Below are 25,649 nucleotides of genomic sequence, written 5' to 3' on the forward strand. Positions count from 1 at the left end.
TTTTCAAAAGACTTGATCACTACGGTGTATGTATCAATGTTGAAAAATGTATTTTTGGCGCCAAGTCATTGGAATTTCTAGGCCATGAAGTCAGTATTGGCGGTCTAAAACCACTCCAAGCAAAAGTAAAATCAATAGTATATTTTTCTGCCTCCACTTCAGCATCTGCATTAAGATTTTTAGGCATGGTCTTCAACTGTTACAACCGTTTCATCCCACGATGTGCTCAACTACAAAAACCATTGAATCATATATTAAATAGCCACAAGAAGAACAGCTCAAACCCTTTAGCTTGGTGTGAGGAGGCTCCAAAGAGTGTTGATAATTTAAAAGATGCCTTATGCAAATCAACAATGTTGGCTCAACCTGATCCAAATGCCAATTTGACATTAACAACCGATGCCTCTGATGCCTGTACTTCAATGGGCGCAGTCCTTCATCAATAAGTCAATGGTGTTTAGACTCCATAATGTTTCTGTTGTAATTCTTTATCTATATATTAATAGAAAAGCATGTTTCTTTAAAACCTTTTTCATCTTAGGAAAAATCTACGCATACTGTTAGAAAGATATTTTCCAGTAGAAGTGCAGAATCCCTTTAAAAATTAAAATTGGCTCAAATATAAGCACAAAAAATGGATTTAAAATTAAAAAAAAATAACATGGGCTTTATGGGTTGCCAGGCTGGTGACGAAATAACAACGAAATATAAACAGAAAATCAAAACGAATGGAAGAAATTACAATCACATGTTTTATTTACAGCGTGGGGTGCAAATAGAGATTAGAGAAGCCTGTACATTTACATTCCATCCTCATGTCAAAGTTGTAATCAGTTTTTTTATTAAGTTCGTCGTAGTTGATGTGAACTACCAACAGATTGCGCTGATCTAAATGTCTAATTTATGTCAAATACACAATGTTTTTACCAAAAGTAAAATTTATGGAATGACTTATTATGAGCTATAGTAACTGACCCATCAACTTTGTCAGCAACAAAAAATAAGGTAGAAAATAGAATTTAAGACACGCATTCGGTGACTGGCTCACAAAACTACATGGTTTTTTAATAAAAAAAAATTGTAACAGCTGGTCCATATAGATGTGATGACTACTTCCATATCCAATAGTCAATACGTGTACATTACATGTTTTTGGTCGAGTTTTCGACCACTAGTAAATAATAAAAGCTAAATGAGATAAAAAGTGTATTATTACATTAACACAAAGAATGGAAACTAACATAAACAATAACAATTCAAAGAATAAAGATCATGATCAACTGGTAATTAAAATGCAGTCTTTTAGAAATTATAACAATCTTTCCCACATAAGTTTAAACTCACACATAAGCCTCGAGGTAATTTGGCGGTTGCCGAACACGTTTTGATCTGAGGTGGTGATTCATCTTCAATTCTGACTTCATCGGGAATCTGGATGTCACATTCAGGATGCTGAGCCTCCAATACTGGTTTTTGGCAGTCGTGGAACGTCGAGGTGATTGATCTTCATTTCTGACTTCATCAGGATGTCACATTCAGGATGCTGAGCCTTCACTACTGGTATTTGGCCAGTCGTGAAACGTCGTTGCAGCGTATGACCCGGCTATTGTAGAACCACTGATTATAGAACATTGTATGAATGATGGTATCCCTGGAATATTGAACCCAACAGTACGTCCTTTAATATCATCTGACTGTTGATTAGTGGAGCGCCTTTGATTATCTTCTCTCCGTTGATTTGTCGTTTTAGGCGGTACTCTCGTTCTTATGAGTTGATTGATAAGCGTTCAGAGTCAAGCTTTACCATGTAATGTAGAGAGCCCAGTTTGGAACCATCCAATAGGTTCCAAATACCCAGATCTCAACATTTCCAGAGTAAAGGCGAACTTGGGCTCTATCTCCTACTCTCATCGATCTTACATGGTTTGTAAGCCTAACTTCTTTTCTTAATTTTCCTTCTTTGGAATAGGAAATATGGAATCCAGCTCTATTCTAAATCTTCTGTGCAAATAAAGTTCTGCTGGGCTTTTCACACAGGCATGTGGTGTGGCTCTGTAGCGTAGAAGCATTTTCCTGACCTTTTCTGAAAAAGTGCTCTTTTCACTTGCCATTGATTTTCAATGTTTCTTTTGGCCAATCCATTTGTAGCTGGATGACCTGGGGCAATGCATTTTCGGGTAATGCCATGATCAATGCTTTGATTACATCACTTGTGAAAATTGATGCATTATCGGTGACCAATGAATTCGGGTAGCCATGGAATGAAAATGAAAATACTTCTTGAAGTGTGTGTATTGTCGTTTCAGTTGTAGGAGAATGAGTCATTACTCGGACCTCTCCCAATTTTGACTTGGCATCAATGGCAACTAGAAAATTATGACCCTCGAAAGGACCTGCATAGACTATATGTAGACATTCCCAATTAGAGTGAGGCTGGTCCCACGGGTGTACTAGCATCTTCGGGGGGTTGTTATAGAGCTTAGCACAGATTTCAGAAGATCTAATTAGGTCTTCTATGTCATGGTCCATCCCTTCCCAGTACACATACCGCCTTTCAAGTTGTTTCATTTTCGTTATACCGATATGTGATGTGTCGTATGAAGTTCTCTCGAAATTGAACTTTTAAGGCTCTGTGTAGATTTTTTGTATATAATGTCGTTCTATTCACTGTCGAGCTAGACAAAAAAATTTGTAAAATTCAATCACCTCTAACAAAACCACCCATGGCCCGTTCTCAATGTTGTTAACCAGCATTGCAGAACAGCCAGTACTTGAAATTACACAATTTTAAAACTAAAAAGCCTATTGAAAATTCATTTACATGAACTAGGCTTACATATTTAAATGTGGTAAAGTATCAAACAAAGTAGCCTACTCACATTGGAAAATATATCCGTGTTATGTTGAGTGTGAGAGTTGGAGGCGAAGGCGAGAGCACTACTGCACCGGGGCGTAGATGGACTTGAGGATACTCTTTGTGGCGGCACAGGTGATCTACAATAGTAGAAATAATATATATAGGCTAAAACATGGAAGTGACAATGCTGAGAGATCAACATGGTATGTTAAGGCAGGTCAACTACTATGACTAATCCATAACTAGGCCTATAATTTTATTTTTAGACAAATTTTAACCACTGACAAATAGACCTATAGGAAAGTTCACAGTACCGGTAAATAATAAAAAAAATGGTAAAAAAATTAACATAACCAAAATGTGTCTAAATTACTCATTGCATTGTATGTATGTATAATGAAGAAAGCGGGATGATAATATTAATGATCAATCTTTATGCTGAAATCAGCAAAACACAGTTTATTGTTTTAGATGTTGAGTTTAGATTAGGCAATGCTAATGCACCACAATATTAGCCTGCATACATTAATCTAAGTTATTATTATTTTGTCTTCAACCTGGAAAATTGGTTGCTGTTTTAGTTAATACTACGGTAGCGAACCTGGTGCATGTCAATCTAGACATAGGAGAAGAAGGATTTGTATTGATTTTTTTTATTTGGCGTTTTCTGGTTTCTTGGTTTGTTGTTAAACGTGAGATGGTAAAAGGCCCAATTGAGTTCGAAGTTTATGTGACGTTTTAGCAGTTATTTTTGTGAAAGTCAGTAAAAGATTCTCTTTTGATTCCTCTGGCTTAAGTCTGTGACTTATTCGGGACCGCGCCGAACTTGGACAACGACACACGCGGACACACGGAGTCCACCCCTGGACAGCTTAAAAACTTGTCCAGGTTCGTCGTTTGCATGCAACGTTAAACTTGGACACATTTGAATGTGTCCAGTTTCGTCGTGTTGTGCAGCGCCACCCCTGGACAACTTAAAAACCTGTCCAGGTTCGTCGTTTGCATGCAACGTTAAACTTGGACACATTTGAATGTGTCCATATTCGTCGTGTCGTGCAACGCCACCCCTGGACAAATAATAAATGTGTCCAGGCTCGTCGTTTGCGTGCAACGTTAAGCTTGGACACATTTGAATGTGTCCAGTCTCGTCGTGTCGTGCAACGACGAATATGGACATTTGTCTTAAGTCTCTTGTTTTGGGACCTGACTGTACATTCTACCTGTCAAAGTCCATTGTTTGGGATTTCGACCAAGGCCCCACTAGAAAAACACGCCATGCTGAAGGTTCATGACGTCACACTAGTGGATAGATTCACTGCAATATCCCATATGTTTTAGGCAGGGCCGGATTTCCCAATAGGCCCGGTAGGCCCGGGCCTATGGGCGCAAGCTCCCAGAGGGCGCACGGCCGAGAGGAAAAATATTTTTTTAATATCCATAAAAATAGCCATAGCTTCCCAGGTAACACGTAAGCTTACGGCAAGCCTTGTCAAAGGCTTGTCTGGAAAGGCCTTTTTATATCAACTTGTGCCAGACTTGTGGCACGCTTGTGAAGAAGGCTTACGGGGAACAGCTTGGGGCCAATTCGTGGAAGGTGTATCACGACAAGCAACGTAGTTGTAATTTTCAACCACCGCAGCGCTAGCGGCGCTAGTCAGTCTACTACACAACAACAAAACAACCGCCATTTTATTTGTGTTTGTTTGGCCGTCTGGCGTCTGCGCTTGTTCTTTCTTGTTTTCGGTTAAGTGTTTTAGTGTTTATTTTTCCTTAAGTTTTGAGTTTATATTTCGCGTTAAGTTTAAATTTTTAAGTTTATAAAGTTTGTATACAGCCCTATGTAAATTTATAAGTGCTTTTGGTTAATTAGTAGTTTTCCTCGGTGATAACTTTGAAACCTACTGCGATTTTCAGGTGAGTAGAATAACCTAGATTTAGCAGTAAGTTAATCAGTAATTTTAAATAAGTTAAAGCAGCCAACTTAACTTAAGTTTATAAGTTATTAATATAATGATTTAAGCATCAACCGTTTGATTTAGAGCCTGGGCCTAGTCTAGACATAACTCACAAAAGTCTTACCGGTACCTAGCTAAAAGGCCTGCCCTAGGCTATTTGATTTATGATTTATGTACATCAGATGTACATTTATCACATCTTATACCTTCTTAACTTTTTTAAAATCTGTTTTCACTTGATCACTTGAAAAATTGGCAGTCAATTTAGTGTTTGTTAAAAACTTTTCCAGGAAATGTTTTAATAATGATTCATTATTGGTAGCCCAATAAACCTGAGGGCTGATATAAATTTTAGGCCTACTTTATTTTTTTTTTTAACTGCAGCACATTTTATTCTGTCACAAAGTGTCAAAACACCTAGTAATTTGCTATTGGGAATGTTCATGTTCATTTGTTATGTTAGCGTCCCATAATAACTTAAGCTACTTAGCTAACCTAACTCATGTGTTAATTAGCACCTCGACTGTAGGCTGCTAGCCTTGATAGACTCTACTAAGTCAATCAAAAGGACTAGGCTAAACATAGGCCTACCCTCCCTGGGTACTTACAGTTTCACATAGAGCCGTCTGCAATAAGTTTTTGGATGAGTAAGGATAAAAGTTAACTTAGGCCTAAGTTACTTATTATCAAAATGATGATGTGCGTATTCTTTTCTCGCACAATAGACTTTGCCCTCGTGGCAAGCTTAGCACTTTTCGGACGAAATAAGTAAATACAGTGGAACCTTGATAACAAGTAACAAGACCCACGATAACAAGTCACCCTTGATAACAAGTCTCATTTTTAAATCCCCTAGAATTTATTTTACCCCTAATCACATGTTATTGCAAACCTCGATAATAAGACAACCTTGATAACAAGTCTTATTTTATAATCCCCTTGAGAGCCTTTTTATCAAGGTTCTCCTGTAATTCTTACTTAGCCTATAATTTTTTTCGGAACATTCCAAAAAATGTTCTAGCATCGAAACGGTTAAACGTCACTTTGCTTTAGATCAAGTTATGTAGGCCTAAAGATTATTGTCTCCCGCGGTCACATAAAAATCCTGAATACCCCCTACAGTAACGGAACATCATTATCGCCTTTCTCCATTTGTGGAAAATCTTGACATTAGGTAGGGCTACATATATTATAAAAATAGGCTATGTGCCGGAGCGAGCTTTTGTATATAGTTTGCTTGTTTGTAGATATATTATGTTGATCAAATTTAGCAACTTTATTTAGTCTATTTCACCTTAATATTAACATTTGCTCAAAAAAACATATTTTTGCATTCCCCATGGTAGAAAACCTAAGTACTAGCATAGACAAAAAGAATTAAATATAAAAAGACCGTCAGCTGTGCTGCAGTTACCATAGGTTCTGGCGCACACCGCTGGGAGCGCTATGCAGTTACGGCCTACGCACTACGTAACTACATGGCGCTCCCATCATTGTGTGCCAGAACCTATGGTAACCACTGCACGGCTGACAGTCTATATTTAATTCTTTTTGTCTATGTTACTAGTTAGATCTAACTTTATTCAAAATATGCTTTATGGAAATCTTTAAGCATAAATCCAGTTTAAGACGAATTGATAGTCTGCAGGTTTGCTGCTTCAGGTGTATTTTTGCTCTGGTACTTTACTCATTTTGTATGTTTAGTGCACCTTTTTCTGATTTATAGATGCTGTCAGGAGAAAACATTGAGAAACATCGGCTGAGAATATGAAGAACTCAATCAAGAAGTGGCTGCAGCAAGCCACACCCAGATTGATGAAGAGGTATTTTTTCCTATTTCAATTTACGGTACCGTACTTATTTCTTTGTGATAAGAAATTATTATGAGTAAAGGGCGTTTATAAAAAAACTCCTCATTTACTAGCACCCGTCACCATAGCAACATTTTCCGTAAGGCATTGCAGCTCTAGATTTTTTCAAATTTTATGTGCCACAGTGTTGCCAACTAATGCTGACCAAAAATTTACAATTGGTTGGTACAATGAGTTGAACTGTTATTAAGGAATTAACTTCATATTTCCAATCTGTTCAGATATGTATTTGAAAACCCCAAGAGTTCTATTGACACCCTGTATTTAGGTTGCCATTGGAAACTGTACAAAGTTCTTCTGTTAGTTTGGATATTGTACTTAGTAAAAATGCCATTTAGATTATTCTAACTCTATTAAAAACATTAGCCATACCTATAAAACATTAATAGAACCAGCTAAATTCAGGGTTTATTTAACCTTTTTACCTCACATTTGCCTGTCCACATGGGCCTCAGGTTTGTGCATGGAAAGTTTATTTCAGCACTAGTCTAGTCAATTAGATTTGAATTTCAGTTATATATTGAGTTAAGACCCCACTGAGTGTGAAAAAAACCACATGTAGCCTATATGTAGAGTGGTATTGTATGCAACAATTGTTTTTTACCTTTAATGTCTCATTTCTTGCGAAATCGGCATCGTAGACTATCTTGAACGCGCGGCAAAGTCAGTTTACCGAGTAAGATAGAGTAGTGCGGCCGCGCAAAGCTCATTTCGGTGGCAAAATTCCAAGCTGACTATTCTCCATGACTGAGCATTTCGCTTCTTAGGCCCGGTTCACACGAGCAACTTATCTAGCTAACTAGGCTGTAACTAGGTAAGCCCGAATGGGTAGCGGACCAAAGGATACACCGGTTCACACGAGCGACATGTCAACGGACTAGGTCGTAGGTGTGACGTAAATGAATGTGCATCGATAAACGATGTTTTTAATACATCGATGTTTTCAATACATCAATATTTTCGATACGTTGACATATTTCTGGAAATATTTGATGTTTTTGCGTCAATGGTAAGTGAATTTTTTTTTTACATTGATGTTTTGGACAATAACGATGTTTTAAACAATTATCGAATCATTTCTAAACTAAATTTGCATTGGAATCACCCAACAAACTATCATTTAAACTATTATAAAGTTTGGTTGAAAAAACATCATTGTTTAGAGTGTATAGGGTCAATATAAAATTATATTATAAACCTATTAATCGGTTACAAATTTATATTTAGTTTATTCCTATATTTGGACTTGTAATACTAATAATAGGCCTATAAAGATAATTGTTCCAAAGAAACGGTTGTTGCTTCATTGATTCAATACAAATATCGATATCAATGTTACTCGGATCCATCACTGGCGACAATGAGAACAAAGGGAAGAATGCGAGCTGCAGCGTGACGACCGATCGCTCGTGTGAAAGCTCCCATAGGGGCCATACTGCTAAGCCGCTAGAGCGGGCGACTGGGTTGCTGCCATGAGTGACTTGGAAGCGGGGCCCGACAATAGTTTGGGACACCAAGCTCGAACGCGGCTCGCTAGTCGTCGCCCTACGCTTGTGTGAACGGTTCCATTTAATCCTGTAGTCCTCTACCCAGTCGGGCTTACCTAGTCACAGCCTAGTCAGCTAGATAAGTCGCTTGTGTGAACCGGGCCTAAAATGGTAGTATTCATTAGTCTTAAACCGTCTCTAATATTAACATCACCCATTCCTGTCTCAAATTTCCCAGTCATCTGTTTTATTAGTTAATGATACTAGATCTAGTATAAATTAATGATATTCTATTTTTTTCTATATTTTAATATCATCAGCTGATTGGTTAATTATTTATTGTTTTCTGTTGTGAGTCAGTTGTCCAATTTATTGTTTCGTTTTAGCGTTTGTACTTTTTACAATGTTCAAATATATTTCTAAAACGTTTAAAATTTATTGAATTTTTACTTGAACTCCTTTAAAAAGTCAAACATAGGTACTTTTAAAATGTTTTGAAGCTAATCCCTGAAAGCTATAACATCTAATAAAGGTTTAAACCTACAGTACCGGTATGAAATTTTTCAAGTGTCATGGAAAAAGGTATAGTGATATAGACTTTATAAACTGTAAAAAGCCTCTATTTTCTCATTTCAGTCCGACCAAAATTAAATTTATTTGGAAACCTAAGTAAAGATATATTAAATTTGGAACACCATGCCCATAGTTGTTTTGCAAATAATTGGCTCACACACAAAGCAATATTTGAAACATTTATCTCATCATAGGAATAATAAATATTTTCAGATCTAAAGGAAATTATAATCCATAAATTTGGCAAAGTCACATAATTTATTGAGGGAATACATGTATGGCAACTTAAAAAAAAACTACAAAACATCAATTTTATTGAGACAACAACATATTTTTAATTTCTGTTTTTCAGGTCTAACAGACAGCAAGCAACACCCGCTGCTGAAGAGTGTTCTGATGACTGAATACTGTACGAATTTTAATTTAAACCTGTGTAAATATTTTCAGAATATAAAATGTTAAGTGCACTTTTACTTTGTTTGATTTCCATTGTCAAAACTCCTCTGATTAAGATAATTTCTCAATTAGTTTGAAATCAACTGTAGGTATAGGAATAAATTTGTTTCATTTTTTGTCATTACAGCTTAGTAAAGCTATGTAACTAATACAGTACTGTGTTAGGTCTATTATATGGAGTCAATTTAAATTCAACCGAGGAGTTAGCTCTGTTTAGCATTTCCTCTAATAACATTCAAGTTTTTCTATTAGAGGCATTTATATTAAATTTGCTTTGAGTAAAAATTAAACTACTGATTTAGTTCTGAAAGCTGTATTTAGGGCACATTAGACTTCTGATAACAAGTCTGATATTGCCCTACTTTACCTTACAAAGCTATCTTACGGTTAGTTTGTAGGCATTTGACAAAAATAATTTTTAAGTAAAATACCTTTTTGAAACCCATAGCCTACATTTCTTAAAATGATTGTATTCTACCATGAAATGAACAGTTGTCATAAAACATATTTATTTATTGCTCAGTGCTTTATTTTGGCTTTTAGTTAGTAATTAGTTACTTTTATTTTCAAACAGGATCCAACACATTTATCTCTAATTAGCCTACAGTCCCAAGTCTATTTTTAAAACCTATCATTCTCTATCTGGCAAAGTAAAAAGTTTTGTTGGCCAAACAAAATTTAATTTATTTTACATACATTACTATGAAACATAAACATAATGTGCTTCATTTTTATCTGAGCTATATTTTCAATGATTTATTAATTTGTTTTATGGAACAAAATATATCTGTTACAGTTTCTAAGTTCTAATAAAAGGCCTGTGATAAGTTTAAACAGAAGGCCTGTGACAAGTTTGAACAGAAGGTTTGTGTCAAGTTTAAACATAAGGTGTGTGGCTAGTTTAACCAGAAGGCATGTGGCAAGTTTAATCAGAAGGCCTTTGACAAATTTGTATAGAAGGCCTGTGACAAGTTTAATCAGAAGGCCTGTGGCAAGCTTGTCTGATGGGAACTAGGAGGTTTGCTACAAGCTTGCCCCAAGTGTACAAGCTTGCCGTTATACACTTGTAGCAAGTTTAAAGGTTTGACAAAAAAGGTTTGTGACAAACCTTTCTCAAGCTTTTTTTGTTACCTGGGTTAACATATATATAAAGTTGATATAAAAAAAAACTCTTGCCAATAAAGCATTATAATTTTTAAATTCATTAGAAGAAATAACCGTTAGAAAATATAAACAGTTTTTCAACATTACGCATCAATTTCGTTACAACATTGATAACGAACATTGGTTATACGGGAGTAGGCTGTAGGGATGTTGTCGAGCGCCCGAGCGGTACGCATCGTATTGCCACTGTACTCTTTGCACTGCCACTATGCTGGCTCGGCGTCACTGATCGGAGTGATTAGGGGCGTATGCGTGTTAGACACCGTTACCACCCTTACCTCACAAAAAGAAAATGTATTAACTAATCTTTTGATCAGTTTACAGCAACCTGCAGGGTCAAGTTAAAATATATAATACGTTTTGAATATTTAAAATATGATAAGTTTATCTTTAAAATTCAATAACGAAAAAAATATCTGAGTTTGCAAGAGGTTTTAGAAAAATTAAATCCCCTCCAAAGCACCATTTGATGTCATTTTCTCCTCAGCTCAGGCCAGAGGATAATTATGGTTGGCCGGACTATTGCTTTGCAAATATAATCTGAATGCAGCACCACCATAGATTAACCATAAACTCAAGTCGACTTGTTATCATATTGTTAATCCTAAATATAGTTTTTCATGTCTAGTTCATATATGTTGGTCACACTGGAAGTTAGTTTTGACGTAATTTTGTTTCTATTATTGTCTATTATTCTATGTTGTCGTTGTGAGAGTTTTAGTTTCTTGTAATATAACCAGGGGACGACCTATTGTTTATGATTAGATTGTTTTATTTTGGACAAACTAGGTTTAAATAACATATAACTTAAATAAAAAGTATTGTTTTCAGCTAATCCCTAAGGATGACAAATCTACTAAAGGCCTATGTTTAATCTATGGTATCACGTACTTGTTATGGAGTTCATGTTTTGGGGCCCGAAATTGGAATCAATGGACATGCTTTTTTTGCAGAAATGCTCTGTGGGTTGGATTGTTTTGTTTCAGTCCCACAAGCGTGAGCATTTGCTAAAAGCATAAAATTGCCTAAAGTGTTTAAGACGGCATTTTGTTAAGGCTAACCAAGACAATTCTTAAAAAAACTTGCAATGATAAAATTCCGACGAGGAGTGGTGTTCAAACAATTAACATAGGCCTTTAGGCACGATATAGTTTTTAGTTTTTAATAAAGGTTTGTAGGAAAGAAACTGTGACCAGAACAGGGGGCGGAAGAAATATTTGGGCCTAGGGGCGCCAAAATGCTAAATCCGGCCCTGGTTTTAGGTAATAAAGCTGTCTGTTTTCAGATTTTACGGTTACATTTTCGTACAACTATCCACCACTGTGACGTAGTGTTGCACATAGTCGGTATTTTTGCATACATAAAAGCTTGTGTTGCTTAGTCTATGATAAAAGTAAACGAATATTTTCTGTTCCCTACGGACGGAAAAACTAACACTTGCTCGGAAAACAACACATGTGTGTAGTATTAGTCTACTTTTTAATCAGTGAATAGCAAGACAACTAAATCGCTGAACGTTAATATTTCGTGATTGGTGACTGGTGCATGTCTGGAACCGCCTTAAGGATAAAGAAAATGCATCCCTCAGGCTTTTGTTTTGCGTTGTCCATGTTCGTCGCCAATCTTTCAAATCAGTTGAACTATACTTTTTCTGTTTTCATAGCTTAGTATTTTTTTAATTTTCCGGATATTATGGATTAAAAAATGAATTAAATAATCATGGCAGTATTAATAAGATTACATATACGTCTAACGTTGCCAATCGTAATATAGTTTCGGACGACTATTTCAAAATATCTGTTTGGTTTTCAAGCCTCTTCATTTCACATAAAATTATTTTTGATTGGAATGTGTGTATTAAGACCAGACTTTCTATTTATTAGCATGTAAATATTGTACATGTTGTCCATACATAACTAATATGAAACGTAGCTTCTATCTTCAAACGTGACTTAATAAAAAATAAATAGTAGTTCAGGTTTATTTAAAAAGTATCGGTGCTATTTGCACATTTTCACACATTTTGTGTGACTGCACAAAAACGAGTCATTCGTATTTCGTTCATCTCAAGTAATTGAAAACCATTGTAGGCCTAAATAAACTCGCATTATTGACACAGTAAAAATTACCAACATAAAAATTCTGCATTTAAAAATGGCATCATTACAGTATTATCATTTTTAAAGCTACACCATATTATAGGCCTGAGACTAGATGTTATAACGGTTAATCACATATTATATAGTTTATTGGCCTATATTTAACATCGGATTTCCTCTACCAATTAGACGCATCATAAAGTTTTGTGTTAGGCCAAAAAAGGTTACGTTCATTCAAAACTAATGAATTCCACTCACTGATAATAGATCTACTGTTAGAAATAAGTATTTTTGTATACATAAAACTGCAAATAAACACTCCGAAGACTCTAAGATGTGATTTTCTGCTGTATAATGTATTTTCTAATGCTGATTTTAAGGACTTGCAAAAAAAAATGTCATGGTCTTTACTTTGTGCTCTTGAGTCTGGAGCATATTTATGCAAGGTTAGTTTTCTTACTGAATCTCATTAAAAATATGTCTAACAAAAATAAAACAATCATGTTTAAGGTAAACTAAACTATTAATCTGGAACTCTAGTTAACCTATAAAACATATACCTTGTTTTACGTGTAAATCATGTTTATTTAAAACTAGCTAAGTACCCGTTAACGCACGGCGATAGTGTAGTCCTCACCATTGAACACTTTATCCAATTTGACATTTTCATTAACAAAAGTGCTCTTGACTTTTTCGTGAAACACTGAGTAATAAAGACATTAATGCGTCACAAACAGACATACACACGAAAATGCAGAATTTAATTAGTTAGGGAATTTTCTACGGTTTAACCATAGCAAAGTACATATAAAATCAGTAAGCGCCGTCAATGAGTGGAAACCTAATTTGCGTAAGCTAGTGACGACAATGATTTTAAAAAATGTAAGTTTCCCAGCCCTAAACAACACTGTTTCAAAGTTTTTCCTGGTTATCAAAAATCAGGAACGTAAACAACATAATGTAAACATATCAGTGACAGCTATATTTACAAAGTAGTGAGGCCATATTTTAATGGCTAAAGACACTCACGCCAACCCCGTGAATACATAAAAATGATTTAAAGTAGTGAGGCCATATTGTATTGGCTAAAGACACTCACGCCAACCCCGTGAATACATAACAATGATTTAAAGTAGTGAGGCCATATTTTAATGGCTAAAGACACTCACGCCAACCCCGTGAATACATAAACATGATTTAAAGTAGTGAGGCCATATTTTAGTGGTTAAAGACACTCACGCCAATCCTGTGAATACATTAAAATGATTTGAATCTTGATTTTATGTACTCTCGTTTTTCCGGAGATGGCCGCGTAAAATGCCTTCTGGGCCGTGACAGACAGACAGAAATTGAGATAAGACTTGTTTCGGCTACATTAATGTATAACACGTTAAAGTAACCAAAAAAATATACAATTCAGAGAAAACTATAATTTTATTTATATAGATTTGTCAGTATTATTTGATCTGTGATCATCAGACCAATGTCTTTCCTCTCTACTATGTTTATTTAGTATATTGGCTCGATTGTAAAGGTATGGTATGATTAATAGTTTTATTTACTTTTACGTCATTTTGTAACCATCATGGCTACCCACAAGGTCAATGTTACAATTTAAAAACGTTGAGTTACTTTTACATTATATAGGCATTATTAGAAATTGAGATTGTTTCGTTCAAAACTTTCCAAACGTTTGTCGGAAAAGCTTGGTAAGTTTGGTAAAAATATGTTTAGCCGTTATTGAGTGTGATAGTGTTACAAAGTTTTACATTGAAGCCGATCCCAAAGAGCTTGGCTTCGCTCCGCTCAGTTATTAGAATCGAACTAGTAAACCTCTGGTTTACATGAATCCTGTATACAAAATAATAATTTCATCCTAATATTATCGGTTCACTTTATATAGATTATCAGGTTATTGTTTATTGACCAAAATCATCAAAATATATTACATTGTTAAGACTGACTGACTAATAATGCACTCTCATTTAGATTTTTACCCGCGAGTCTGTGACATGAGTTAGATATCTACCGATTGTACTGGTACATTTAGATGAGACTACTAGCATAGATGAAGTACTAGTATGTTTCAGAAAGCTGTACTAACTAATATGTAAAATTGGCAACTAAATGAATTTTTCTAAAAGTATTTTCAAAACACTGATTGTAAATAAATTATAACGCAAGGATAAAATTGAAAGTTGATATGAAGAACATTACTCTAAACAGGTCACCATTTGTTTTCAGATGACGTATTATCTCGTTACACCATGGTATTTGTTAAGTGACGTTTGCAGTAAAATTTCATCAAAATCGGATAATTTTTGTTCGAGTTATCGTGCTGACGGACACATATATATATATATAAATATATGCATTACATGCATTATTAAAAACTAAGTACCCTTTTAGCGAATTTCCCATATAGGGAATAAGCTATTACCGTAGTACTCATGGTAAGACCTGGACGTGGGACCGATTTTTTTTTTTCGTTTTGAGGTCCCTAGAGGCCAAAAACACCATCCGTTCAAATTCATATATATATATATATATATTTATATATTTATATATATATATATATATATATCTTTATAGACTGCAGGATAACACTACCTACCGCATTGGATTGCAGGATATTACTCCCCGCGAGGTAGCAAAGTTTGGTAGCGTTATGCCTGCATTTCAAACACTTGGAAGCCGGGATAACACTACCTAGCACTCAGATTGCAGTATATCACTACCTCACTCCAATTTTATTGTTTTTCACCATATCACTACTTGCAGGCTTAACACTACCCAGTGATACCAACTCCTAAAATCTTTTAGACGCTAATATGCTTTGTTTGTTTTGTCTAACTTATTGATTATGATAAAACGGCAATTTTTAAGTGACAAATTTATCCTAAACAGTTCAAGATGTTGAATTACCGGTACTGAATTACAAAACATAAAATTATTTAGTTCTCGAATATTGAGTTTAATTTTAGACATATTTGTTCAATTCTAATCACGTTATACTATTTTTTATCAAAAACGTTTAGTTAAATACCAGCTTTTATTTTAGTGGTAGACTATTATGATCGAATGTATCTAAAGCACGCTGCAGAAGCATGACCAACAAAAAAAGCTATTTATCATTGATTGATAGTTAAACTATTTTAATTGAAACATTAACGTCAATTTTGACGGGTCACCTAGTACTTTTAATAAAAAAAAAAACATTGAAATAAACTGTAAATTTATAAAACTAGAAAATCTTAGCAAAAGTTAAAATTGTGAACGGTAACGGCTCTTTTTCCGTAGCCATATACCATTCTGAATACACGATTAAAGGTTATACATCTATATTGTTATTATTGTATGTCTTTATTATTATTAGTTATATAGAAATCGGTGTATTACGTGACAGGTACGACAAAACTTGTGTGACATAAGGTCGGCGCGTCTTTCGCCTAAGTATTATATGGTCAACATAACATATTTTGAATTAATCAATCAATAATTTGAATTATGTCCATTAAATATATGACCTTTTGTTACCCACAGTTTTTATTATTTTTCGACTATTTGCCAGGCTATTTACAAATAATTTGAAAACATATCAACATTTAATTTTTTCAGTCGAGTTTAATGAAGATTTTTAAAATAGTTAAACGGTTCTTAGTCCAATTATTTGAAGTTACACTAAAAATATAGACGAGCTGATTATTATTTTAGATAGTTATGTATATCAATTTGATATAATTGCTTTAACTGAGTCTTGGGTGGATGAATCAAGTGGGAATGTGAGTATGGATGGTTATAACGTGTTTATGAACAAAGAAAGTAGAAATCGTAATGATGGTGTGATTGTTTGTGAAAAAGTATTTTTCTGCGTGCATGGAGGAGGTTGGTATTATGTTTTGTTTGGTATTAAGGTTGGTAAATGTTTTGAGCAACATGTGTTAAAGCATAGACAAAAAGGACTAAATAAAGACCGTCAGCTGTGCTGCGGTTACCATAGACACAACACTGGGAGCCTGGGAGCACCATGTATGTACGCGCTACGTAACTACGCGGCGCTCCAAGCGGTGTGCGCCAGAACCTATGGTAACCATGGTAATCACAGCAAGGCTGACAGTCTATATTTAATTATTTTTGTATATGGTTAAAGTAGAGGTAACATTTGGCAGTGCGCGGCTTTCCCTGTTATCGGTGTACAGGAGTCCGTCTAGTGATCTACAGTATTTCCATTTATCGACGACCTTGAAGCCTACTTAGGTTAATAGGGTATAGGAAACACTGGCTGGTCGAACGTCTGGTCGGCGACATTAATTGCTGCATTTTGCCAAAAAAAAGCTAACAATATCTCACACCACTACGTGAATGTTTTATATGGTTCCGGGTTTATTAGTTGTATCGATGTGCCAACCAGAGTTACAGAAGAAACAGAAGGCTATCTGGATCATTTTTTCACCGACTGTAAAAATAATAACTTCATTAAATCTGCTATTATAAAACGTGCTCTAACAGATCATTTTTTCATGGCTGCACAAATACAAGGTCCGAAAGATTTCTCAAAAGCTACTTCAGATTTACAAGCCAAAATAGAGAAAAATTTTTTAAATTTTTCTGTTGGAACCCGCCTTATCTTTGATACGGCCTGGTCTGTTATGTTCAATAAGGTACAAGAAATTATTTCAATGTTAAATTCTTAATAATAATAGGTATTTACCTTTGTCTACAGCTCAAACTGTTGTAACTTAAGTTACGGCCATAACTTGAATTTACATCGTTTCAATCCGAGTTATAATGCCGAAACGGCCGTAACCCAAGTTACAACAGTTTGAGCTGTAGACAAAAGTAAATATTTATTTTTAATTATCATCACAGCTCAGGGGCAAAAACATAGATTTTAAATTCATAACCTTTAGAACAACGCATATCTTTGCACTCGGGCCCTGTCAAAAATAGGTATTGCCTTTTTAGTCAAAAATACTACGAAGTAGTTTGCAATCAGAGCCAAAATAAGCTTTCCCCTACAAAAACGTTACGGTATTGAATTTTTTTAAACTGCAAATGCTAAAGCAAGAGCTTCCTTTTATAAAATAATAGTGGTTTAGTTACCTTTACCTTCGTACTATATTTGTCTTACCAGTTCAGGGGCAAGCCACAACAATGAGTAAGCTTCCTTTTCTATAATTTGTGAATAGCTTCGCTCAGCTGTTGAGAATGTGCGTGACTGATACGCTATCAGGTTCTCTACTCCATCTGGTAAGACAACACGGGTCCCAGGCCTACTGAGCTAGCGTCTACGGACAATTAGCTAGAAAGGTAAACTGTTGTCATAAAGAGCCTAAGTTCAGGGCCTTTTACCTTGTCAAAAGTCTCAATACAACATTCTCATAAAATTAAAGGATGTGTGTACTTCATAAGCAGGTCGTAAATTATGACGTAATGTAGTGGAACTAATATGAAATGACATATGGCTTCGACATAAGCTCCTAAAACGCTCAAAAGTAAAACAAATAATTGTAATATTTAAACAAACTCGGAATCAAATTGAAATTATCTATGTGACAGGGTAGATATCTCAGTACAGTAGAACATATCTTTTGTGTAAAAAAACAGTTTGTTGTTCGTCTTTGTTTGCTTTTGTTGATATTATTTTCAACTAGCTGTGTGCCCGTCCTACGTACGGGAATCTTGTAGTAGGTTTGAACCTTCTTATATTCAGAACAGGAGTTTGTTTGCATAAGGCTAGGCGCACACTAGCGATTATTTTGAGGCGACTATTTCATCGGCCGATCTGTGCAATATGTACTCGTATTTGAATGGAAGCGCGCACACAGGCGATCGAGAAATACGCCAATTTTAAAATCTGGGTTTTGCCACAGATTCGTAGGCAATGCGATTGTCGCCCGAAAATCTGTAACGTACAGGTTCTTGTTATCAGTCCGCGCCAAATCGGCCAGTCGCTTGTTGTTCTCCACAGGAGTCAGTGAACTTCAGTGTGAGTTGTGTTGTTTTCTTTGCTAAAAAAGCCACAGCTGTTATAATACAAACTGAAACATTAAATTACCATTTTGGTACTTTCCTGTTAAAGGGAACATTCATTATTATCGATGATTTTTTTTCTCGATGTATCGATGTTTTTGTTTTCCGATCCATTACAAATTGACAACAACTAACTGATCTTGTTTAGGCTAAAATAGTCTATTATATGGATTAAGAAATGAAACTGTTCTAAGCTAACCTAACATAACCAACCAAACTTGCTGTACCATTTAAAAAAAATCGTTTGGGTTTGAATATAAAAGGCAAGTTATAAACACGGAGTTTTTAAATGTTACAGCAAGTTTGGTTAGTTATGTTAGGTTTATTTTTTTATAACAGTTTCATTTCATTAATGTTTGTTGATACCACGTTGATACTGAACAACATTTTTCGTAGTTGTCAGCTGATATGTTTCAATTTGTTAATATCGATACATCGAGAAAAAAAATCATCGATAATAATGAATGTTCCCTTTAACAGGAAAGTACCGACATTTTATAGTAAAGAAGTTTTCACCACACTATGATGTTTTTGGCTGTATTACATACGTTAATTGGTGGCTGAAAGTTACGTTTTGCTGGCGATGCCAGCTGTCATCGTAAATTGGGGACCGAGCAGGTTTTTGCAGGCCGGGCCGCAAAATCAGCTGTCCGCTTACTTACTTAAAACATGAATGCATTTTAAATACACAATCAAAATCCATGGCATTGCAATATAATTGTGTTATTGTCACCGTTGCCTAGCAACTATTTATTTTTATTTTTGCTGATTCCTCAAATTATTTCTTCACATAACCTTAAAGTTGTAGTTGTGTTGACTATCAGTGTGCATTATTATAGTGGTGAATTAATAGTGGTAATATGGTATAGTGTGGTGAAAAATAGCGTTCGTACCACGGACCGAAATGGTTTTGCAGCTCTCGATCGATTTAAGTTCTCGACTTCGTCTCGAACTTAAAAACTATCTCGTGCCGGCAAAACCTTATTTTCGGCCCTTGGTACGAAATATACTATTTTACTGTCATCACGTGAAGTGTATAGTTTATAAAACTGTCGATTTAAAAGTCTCTGACTTACTATCGGATGCACCCAATATTTAAGTTGTCTTTTTTTCTAATTAGAAGAGTACAAACACAGGTTAATTCTACAAAGTCCATTTTAGGATAGCTTAAACAACGCACTCAAAAAATCCATTTCTGGACTAAAAAATCGCCACGTGTGTGCCTAGACATAAATCAATGGCGATTTATTTTTGGCCGATTTTTTTATCGGCCGATCAAAAATCGACCGTGTGCGCCAGGCCGAGTGCATTTTTTCAGATATGCTGGCAAAACTATTACTGTATGGGAAGACATATAAACCTTCGCAAATACAATATCTGACAGTTTCGAGCCAAAATGAATGTTTCGAAATTAAATGTCACCCAATCGTGTTAGTCCATATTTCATATGAGGCATAGCCCAACACTGGTTAAACGTAGTTAAAAAACTACCTCAACCTCACTACTGCACACTTTATTCGGGTTGAAATTTTCACTAACAAAGTTGCTCTTGTCTTTTCCACGAGACACTTAGAAATAAGGAAATTAATGCAATATACATACACACACAAATACATAATTGAATTTGGGGATTTGCTACGATTTAACCAAAGCAAACTACAAACAAAATAATTATTTGAAAGTTTTGATAGAGTCATCAAATTTTATGATAATCTTATTAAGGCCTGATCAATCAGTAAAATTTGTATAAATCCGTTAGCAAATATATAAATAAGTAAATAAATACTCAGTCCACAAAACATTGATACGTTAACAACGCAAAGCTTTAAAAATTCATGATGGTTTGCTAAAAAAAATCGTTCACTGATGTTTTATCATTTTTACAGCATTAACTAATATTTTGGATACCAGACAGAAAACGCAAATATCATACTGTAAGACATCAATTAAATTTAATAAGAAATAAGTTGCAGCACTAACGATAACTACACTTTAGTGATGTGTGTGTACGTAAAAATGATTCTTGCTTCTACCACCGGTTCTAAGGAAAAGTATCAGTACCAAAAACCAACGTGTACAGTTAAGAAAATAACTATAGTACTTACGACCAATTCAAACTGTCCTTGTAATCAAACTGGTGTTAATCCGTGTTAATGGTGTTAATAGGTGTTAATCCATTGGCAAATATATAGGCCTAAATACACAGGTCAAAAACCAATGAAACGTTAACAACCTAAAGCTTTCAAAATTCATGATGGTTTGCTCAAAAATCTTTCACTTGATGTGGTATCAGTACCGAAGTTATTAATCTCTCTTGGTTTTGGATTTTTAAGTTTTCGAAAATCAAAGCTATTTTCCAATAAAAGTATTATTTGTAAGCAACTTTTGATGTTCACATATTAATGACAGTTTGAAGAAACCACCTTTATCCAAACAAAGGTTTCTTATTTAAAATGTTACGTAATCTCTAAACTATGATCGGTATTTCTAGAAAACATTCGGAGGAAATGTGACAAAAAACAAATCTAGGGTTTTGTACGTTTGTAGTTTTACTTCCTACGTGGGAAGGCCATGTATTCTAGGGAAAAGTACCGATATCGTTGTCGAAATGGAAATGTAGTTGTGAATAATTAGGCCTACGTAGGGCCTACCCAGGAGATGGGCAATGGGCCAAGATTTGCGGTATGGTCCAGCAATTACAGCACAAAGAAGTAAGTAGAAACCAAAAGGGACACATTGGAAAAGCAAGTTTAGCTACTTCTGTAAGTTAACCCTCTGTTACAATCACAGCGAAATCAGAAAGATCTTCCAAGATCGCAGCATCATCCACGATCACCCACTGTCCTTGAAGCGCCGTCAATGAGTGGAAACCTTTTTTGGAAGCTATTGGTGACGAGTATTAAAAAAATATAAGTTTCCCAGCACTATACAACAATGATTCGTGGTCTTTTCCCCCGTTATAAAAACTCAAGAACAATCGTTGCACTTGTGATTAATTAAACCGGTTAAGTAAGGCACAACGTTTTTAATCACACTTGGATGTGCTTACAAAAGTTGATCGGGAATGGTTTAGGCGAGGTGCTAGGTGCAGTTGAGTATACATGAAAAGAGTCCGAGATTTTTACTTTTGATTTTGGTAATGGGGGCTTAGATGAGTGTAAAAACCCATGTCGTCACCTCCAGGGGTGGTCGACAAGTTAAGGGTGGGGGCGCAAAGTTGCGAAAAACGTTAATCGGCAAAGCGCTTTTAACTCCCTTGATATTGAATGTAAGTAAAAGGTTAATTTAAATTGACTTTTTATTTTATTATTGGGGGCCTAGGTGAGTGTAAAAACCCAGGTCGTAGTTACCAGGGGTTCAAGTTTTAAGTCTCTATCAAGTTTCTAAATCGTTACGAAACAAACACATATGTAAATCACTTCCAAGCTTATTATGAATAACATGGGAAACTGTTATAGCCTCGTAATAGTGTTAGAATCTTTCAAATGTTGACATTAAATCTACTTTCAAGGCTTACACTAATTCAGTTACTGTTATACATTGAGTGAAATTATACATATTTTGAGCATTTAGCATTGTTGGGAAGACACGTTCTAACTTCAAAGGGGGGTATATCCGTTACAGTGTAAGTTTGTCAGTTCATATCGTACTTCTGTGCCAATGAATAACCCTCTATCATAGGTTTGGCAAATTGTTTGTGGGATTACTGATAAAGCTGGAATTCCTTGACATGGATGGATTCCTTGTCAGTTAGTTGTCTCAGTCTTATTAATTTTCGAATATTTTTCCAATGATTTGAAAACATGTATGACAATAATTTCATGAACCTATGATGATATGTCTAGAATAATATGATAACATATAGGCTAAAGTGGCGGAAAAGGCAGACACCAACCCGTAAAATAGATATAAGATCGTTCTGTAAGAAATAATTGCAATAGTTTCTGTGATAAAAGGATTTTTCACTGATTTTGTAATGGAACGTTATATTGCAAAACATAACATGATACAGTAGGAAATCTATATATTTAATACGCGACATGAAACTTTGTGAACAATAAGGCTTTTTTGTTTTAAGATTTAACCCCCCATATTATATACCAAAATGTTCGTCTAGGTGTGTAGATGTGCAAACTGGCTTTAGATTTTCGAAATACATCTGTTTAAGGGCGTGGGCTGCCCTCAAAGTTCCTTCCATAAGGATAACATTGTGATCGATTTGAATGTTTTTATATTCTAAAACAGATGTCAATACGTTAGTTTAAAAAAAATTAAATCCCAGCTGTTTTGTTTGGTTTTGAAATGTAAACAGTTTGCATGTTTTTAAAAATAAATTAGAAACCCGGCAAAGAAATGTTACCTTTAGGTCACGACGGGAGAAAAGTTATATTTTATATTTAAGTTATATTTAAACATTATATTTTCGTTTAAACATGCCAAGGACCCGACGACAAAGAAATATTGCCGGTCGGACACGGCGAGTCAACATACGGCAAGCAATGCAAAACGTAAAGGGCCCAGACGAGGAGCTGGAACAGTTAGTGGCAACGTGTACTTTTTGTATACAAGATACTTAGAATATAACTGTAACCATCACTTAAGTATTAGTATCTATCCTCACCATTAAGTTAGTAAATTTTTGTTACGGTATTGATAATAATGCAATTAGTTTGGAATTAATAAAATTAAGTAGTATATTATTTTTCTCTATAACGATCTAGGCTATTTTGTTGTTAGCAGCATAACGGTATAGGAGTATTTCTAATCTTTTTATTTATTCTAATTATTTTCAAACATTCCTAAATAGGTCTGTTAGTCAGATAAAAAAATTTAAAATCAACACAGTAATCTAAGTTCCCTACATTTTTGGATGTTGTGCATTTTTCCCATTTTTTCCATAGAATTCTATATTTGTAGAATATTTAGATATCGCAATCGTCCGCGATTGTGCATATCTCAAATGACCTGATTCCGTATCCGAAATATTTCAAAACTGATGTGACCGATAAGTTTTATCTAAACCATAGAATGTTAAAATAAAATAGAGTAGAGTAGACTTTCTGTTAGATTTCTTTTGTTTTGTTTTTAATATTTTGCTATCAATGTTTATTTCTAGCTTTATTTTAATCCCTTGTGTGTAGTAATGTATAACGGCTTGGCGCGTGTCAGACAGCTAACATGGACGGAGACGATGACATACTTGGTATTGACAGCTACAGGAACAATGATTGTATGGAGTTTGATAATTATAGACAATTTTCGGATTTATTTACCTTAGAACCCTCTGAGGGGTTTTTAAAAGTTATTCATTTCAATATTCGCAGTTATAATAAAAATATAGATAATGTATTAATTCTTCTTGAAGACTTGAAAGTAAAATTTGACTTAATTGTACTTACTGAAGCGTGGTTGGAATGTGGAAACAATTTGACAGATTTGGAGGGATATGATTTGTACTCAACTGAAATACATTGGAACAGAAACGACGGTGTAATTGTGTATTGTAAAACTGAACTTGGAGTAACATCACAACAGATATCAATGGGTGAGGCGACGGGATTACAATTAGACTTTTACACTGATAACAGACACTTTAATGTAGTAGCCATATACCGTAGTCCATCTATGAACTATCATTCATTCGTAACTGATCTAAACAACTACTATAGCAATGTTAATAAACACACTACTTACTTTTACGTTGGTGACATCAATATTGACATTTTACATAGTTGTCAAAATGTTTTTGAAAAAGACTATTACTTAAACATACTTTACAGTGTTGGCTTTACTGATTACATAAACAAACCGACAAGAGTAACTGAACGATCTGAGACCTGTATTGACCATTTATTTGTAAATCACTTTGATTATTCCGCAATAAGTTCATGCATACTTAAAACAGATGTTACTGACCACTATGCTATTGTTGCTAAACTTGAATACTGTTCTTCTAAAAATCTACACACAAAAACAGATGACAACGAAACAATCACTTACACAGACCAGAAATTGCTACAAGAGCTGATTGAGCGTCAGCCATGGGACCATGTTCTGGCTCTGCAGGATGTTAATCTCTGCTGCGATGCATTTATTAGTACTTTTGACCATCTTAAATGCCAAGCGACGAAGTCTAAATATAAAACCAGTAGGCATAAGAAACTAAAGCCTTGGATCACAACCAATCTAATTCGTGGGATACGTGAACGTGATAAATTAAGTAAACGTGTAAAAACGCACCCTTTCGACGAAAACTTAAAAGTCAACTACCGTAATTATCGTAATTGGCTAAACCGAGAAATCAAGTCAGCAAAAATTTCCTATTACAAGCACAAAATTCTCGAATCAACTGGACGGCCAAAATAATTTTGGAATATAGTAAATGAAATAAGTGGTATAAAGAAAATTCGTGAAAAATTTCCATTAAGTCTTTTTTATGAGAAATCCGATAAGGACGGTATAAAAAAAGTAGCAAACTCGTTTAATAACTTTTTTACAAATGTAGGTAGGAATCTTGCTCAACGCATACCGCAACTGGCTGGACCTCCGCTGATTGACGATTCAGCGTTCAGAGTCAGACATGAGTTCCGGCTAGAGCCGGTCACCGACAGCCAACTTGAGTGGTGCATTAGGGATTTGCGTGGTGGATCTGCTCCTGGTATAGATGGAATTTCGGCGATTTTATTACAAAATAATATTCCGGCACTGATACCTCCACTCAAACACCTAGTTAATCTAAGCATTCTCTCAGGACAATTTCCTGACCGTTTTAAGATAGCGAAAATAGTTCCTTTGTATAAATCTGGCACAAAGCAAGAGTTAAACAATTATCGCCCAATATCCCTGTTGAATGTTATGTCTAAGATTTTAGAAAAATGTGTCAAAATACAATTGCACTGTTATTTGGAAGATAATAATTTGTTATCAGAATGCCAGTATGGTTTTAGGAAGAGTAAAAATACTAGTGATGCTCTCTTCGCTATGAATAAATATATTTCGGAGTGTATTAACGGAAATGAAAAAGCATTGACTGTGTTCATTGACCTTGCAAAGGCATTTGATTCCATTGATAGAAATATTCTTTTAAATAAAATGGAATGCATCGGAATTCGTGGTTTGGCCCTAAAATGGTTTAGTAGTTATTTGAATAAACG

At 35.0% G+C, this 25,649-nt stretch overlaps 1 protein-coding gene and 1 long non-coding RNA gene across 2 annotated transcripts in view; one reads left to right on the forward strand and one right to left on the reverse strand.

Moving 5' to 3' along the window:
• Positions 1-25,649, reverse strand: part of LOC129004530 (NCK-interacting protein with SH3 domain) — a 93,884-nt gene that overhangs the window by 41,317 nt on the left and 26,918 nt on the right. The window contains exon 4 of the mRNA XM_054433138.1: positions 2,880-2,994. Within this exon, the coding sequence (XP_054289113.1) occupies positions 2,880-2,994 (115 nt within the window). The remainder of the gene's footprint in view (positions 1-2,879; positions 2,995-25,649) is intronic.
• LOC129004546 (uncharacterized) lies at positions 4,571-9,200 on the forward strand. Its single transcript, XR_008491742.1, has 3 exons — positions 4,571-4,771; positions 6,539-6,635; positions 9,096-9,200. It is a non-coding gene; the product is annotated as an uncharacterized LOC129004546 (long non-coding RNA).

Source organism: Macrosteles quadrilineatus, unplaced genomic scaffold (assembly GCF_028750875.1).
Source record: "Macrosteles quadrilineatus isolate MER2022 unplaced genomic scaffold, UCM_ALF_1.0 Scaffold_1__1_contigs__length_201487025, whole genome shotgun sequence".
Classification (NCBI taxonomy): Eukaryota; Metazoa; Arthropoda; class Insecta; order Hemiptera; family Cicadellidae; genus Macrosteles; species Macrosteles quadrilineatus.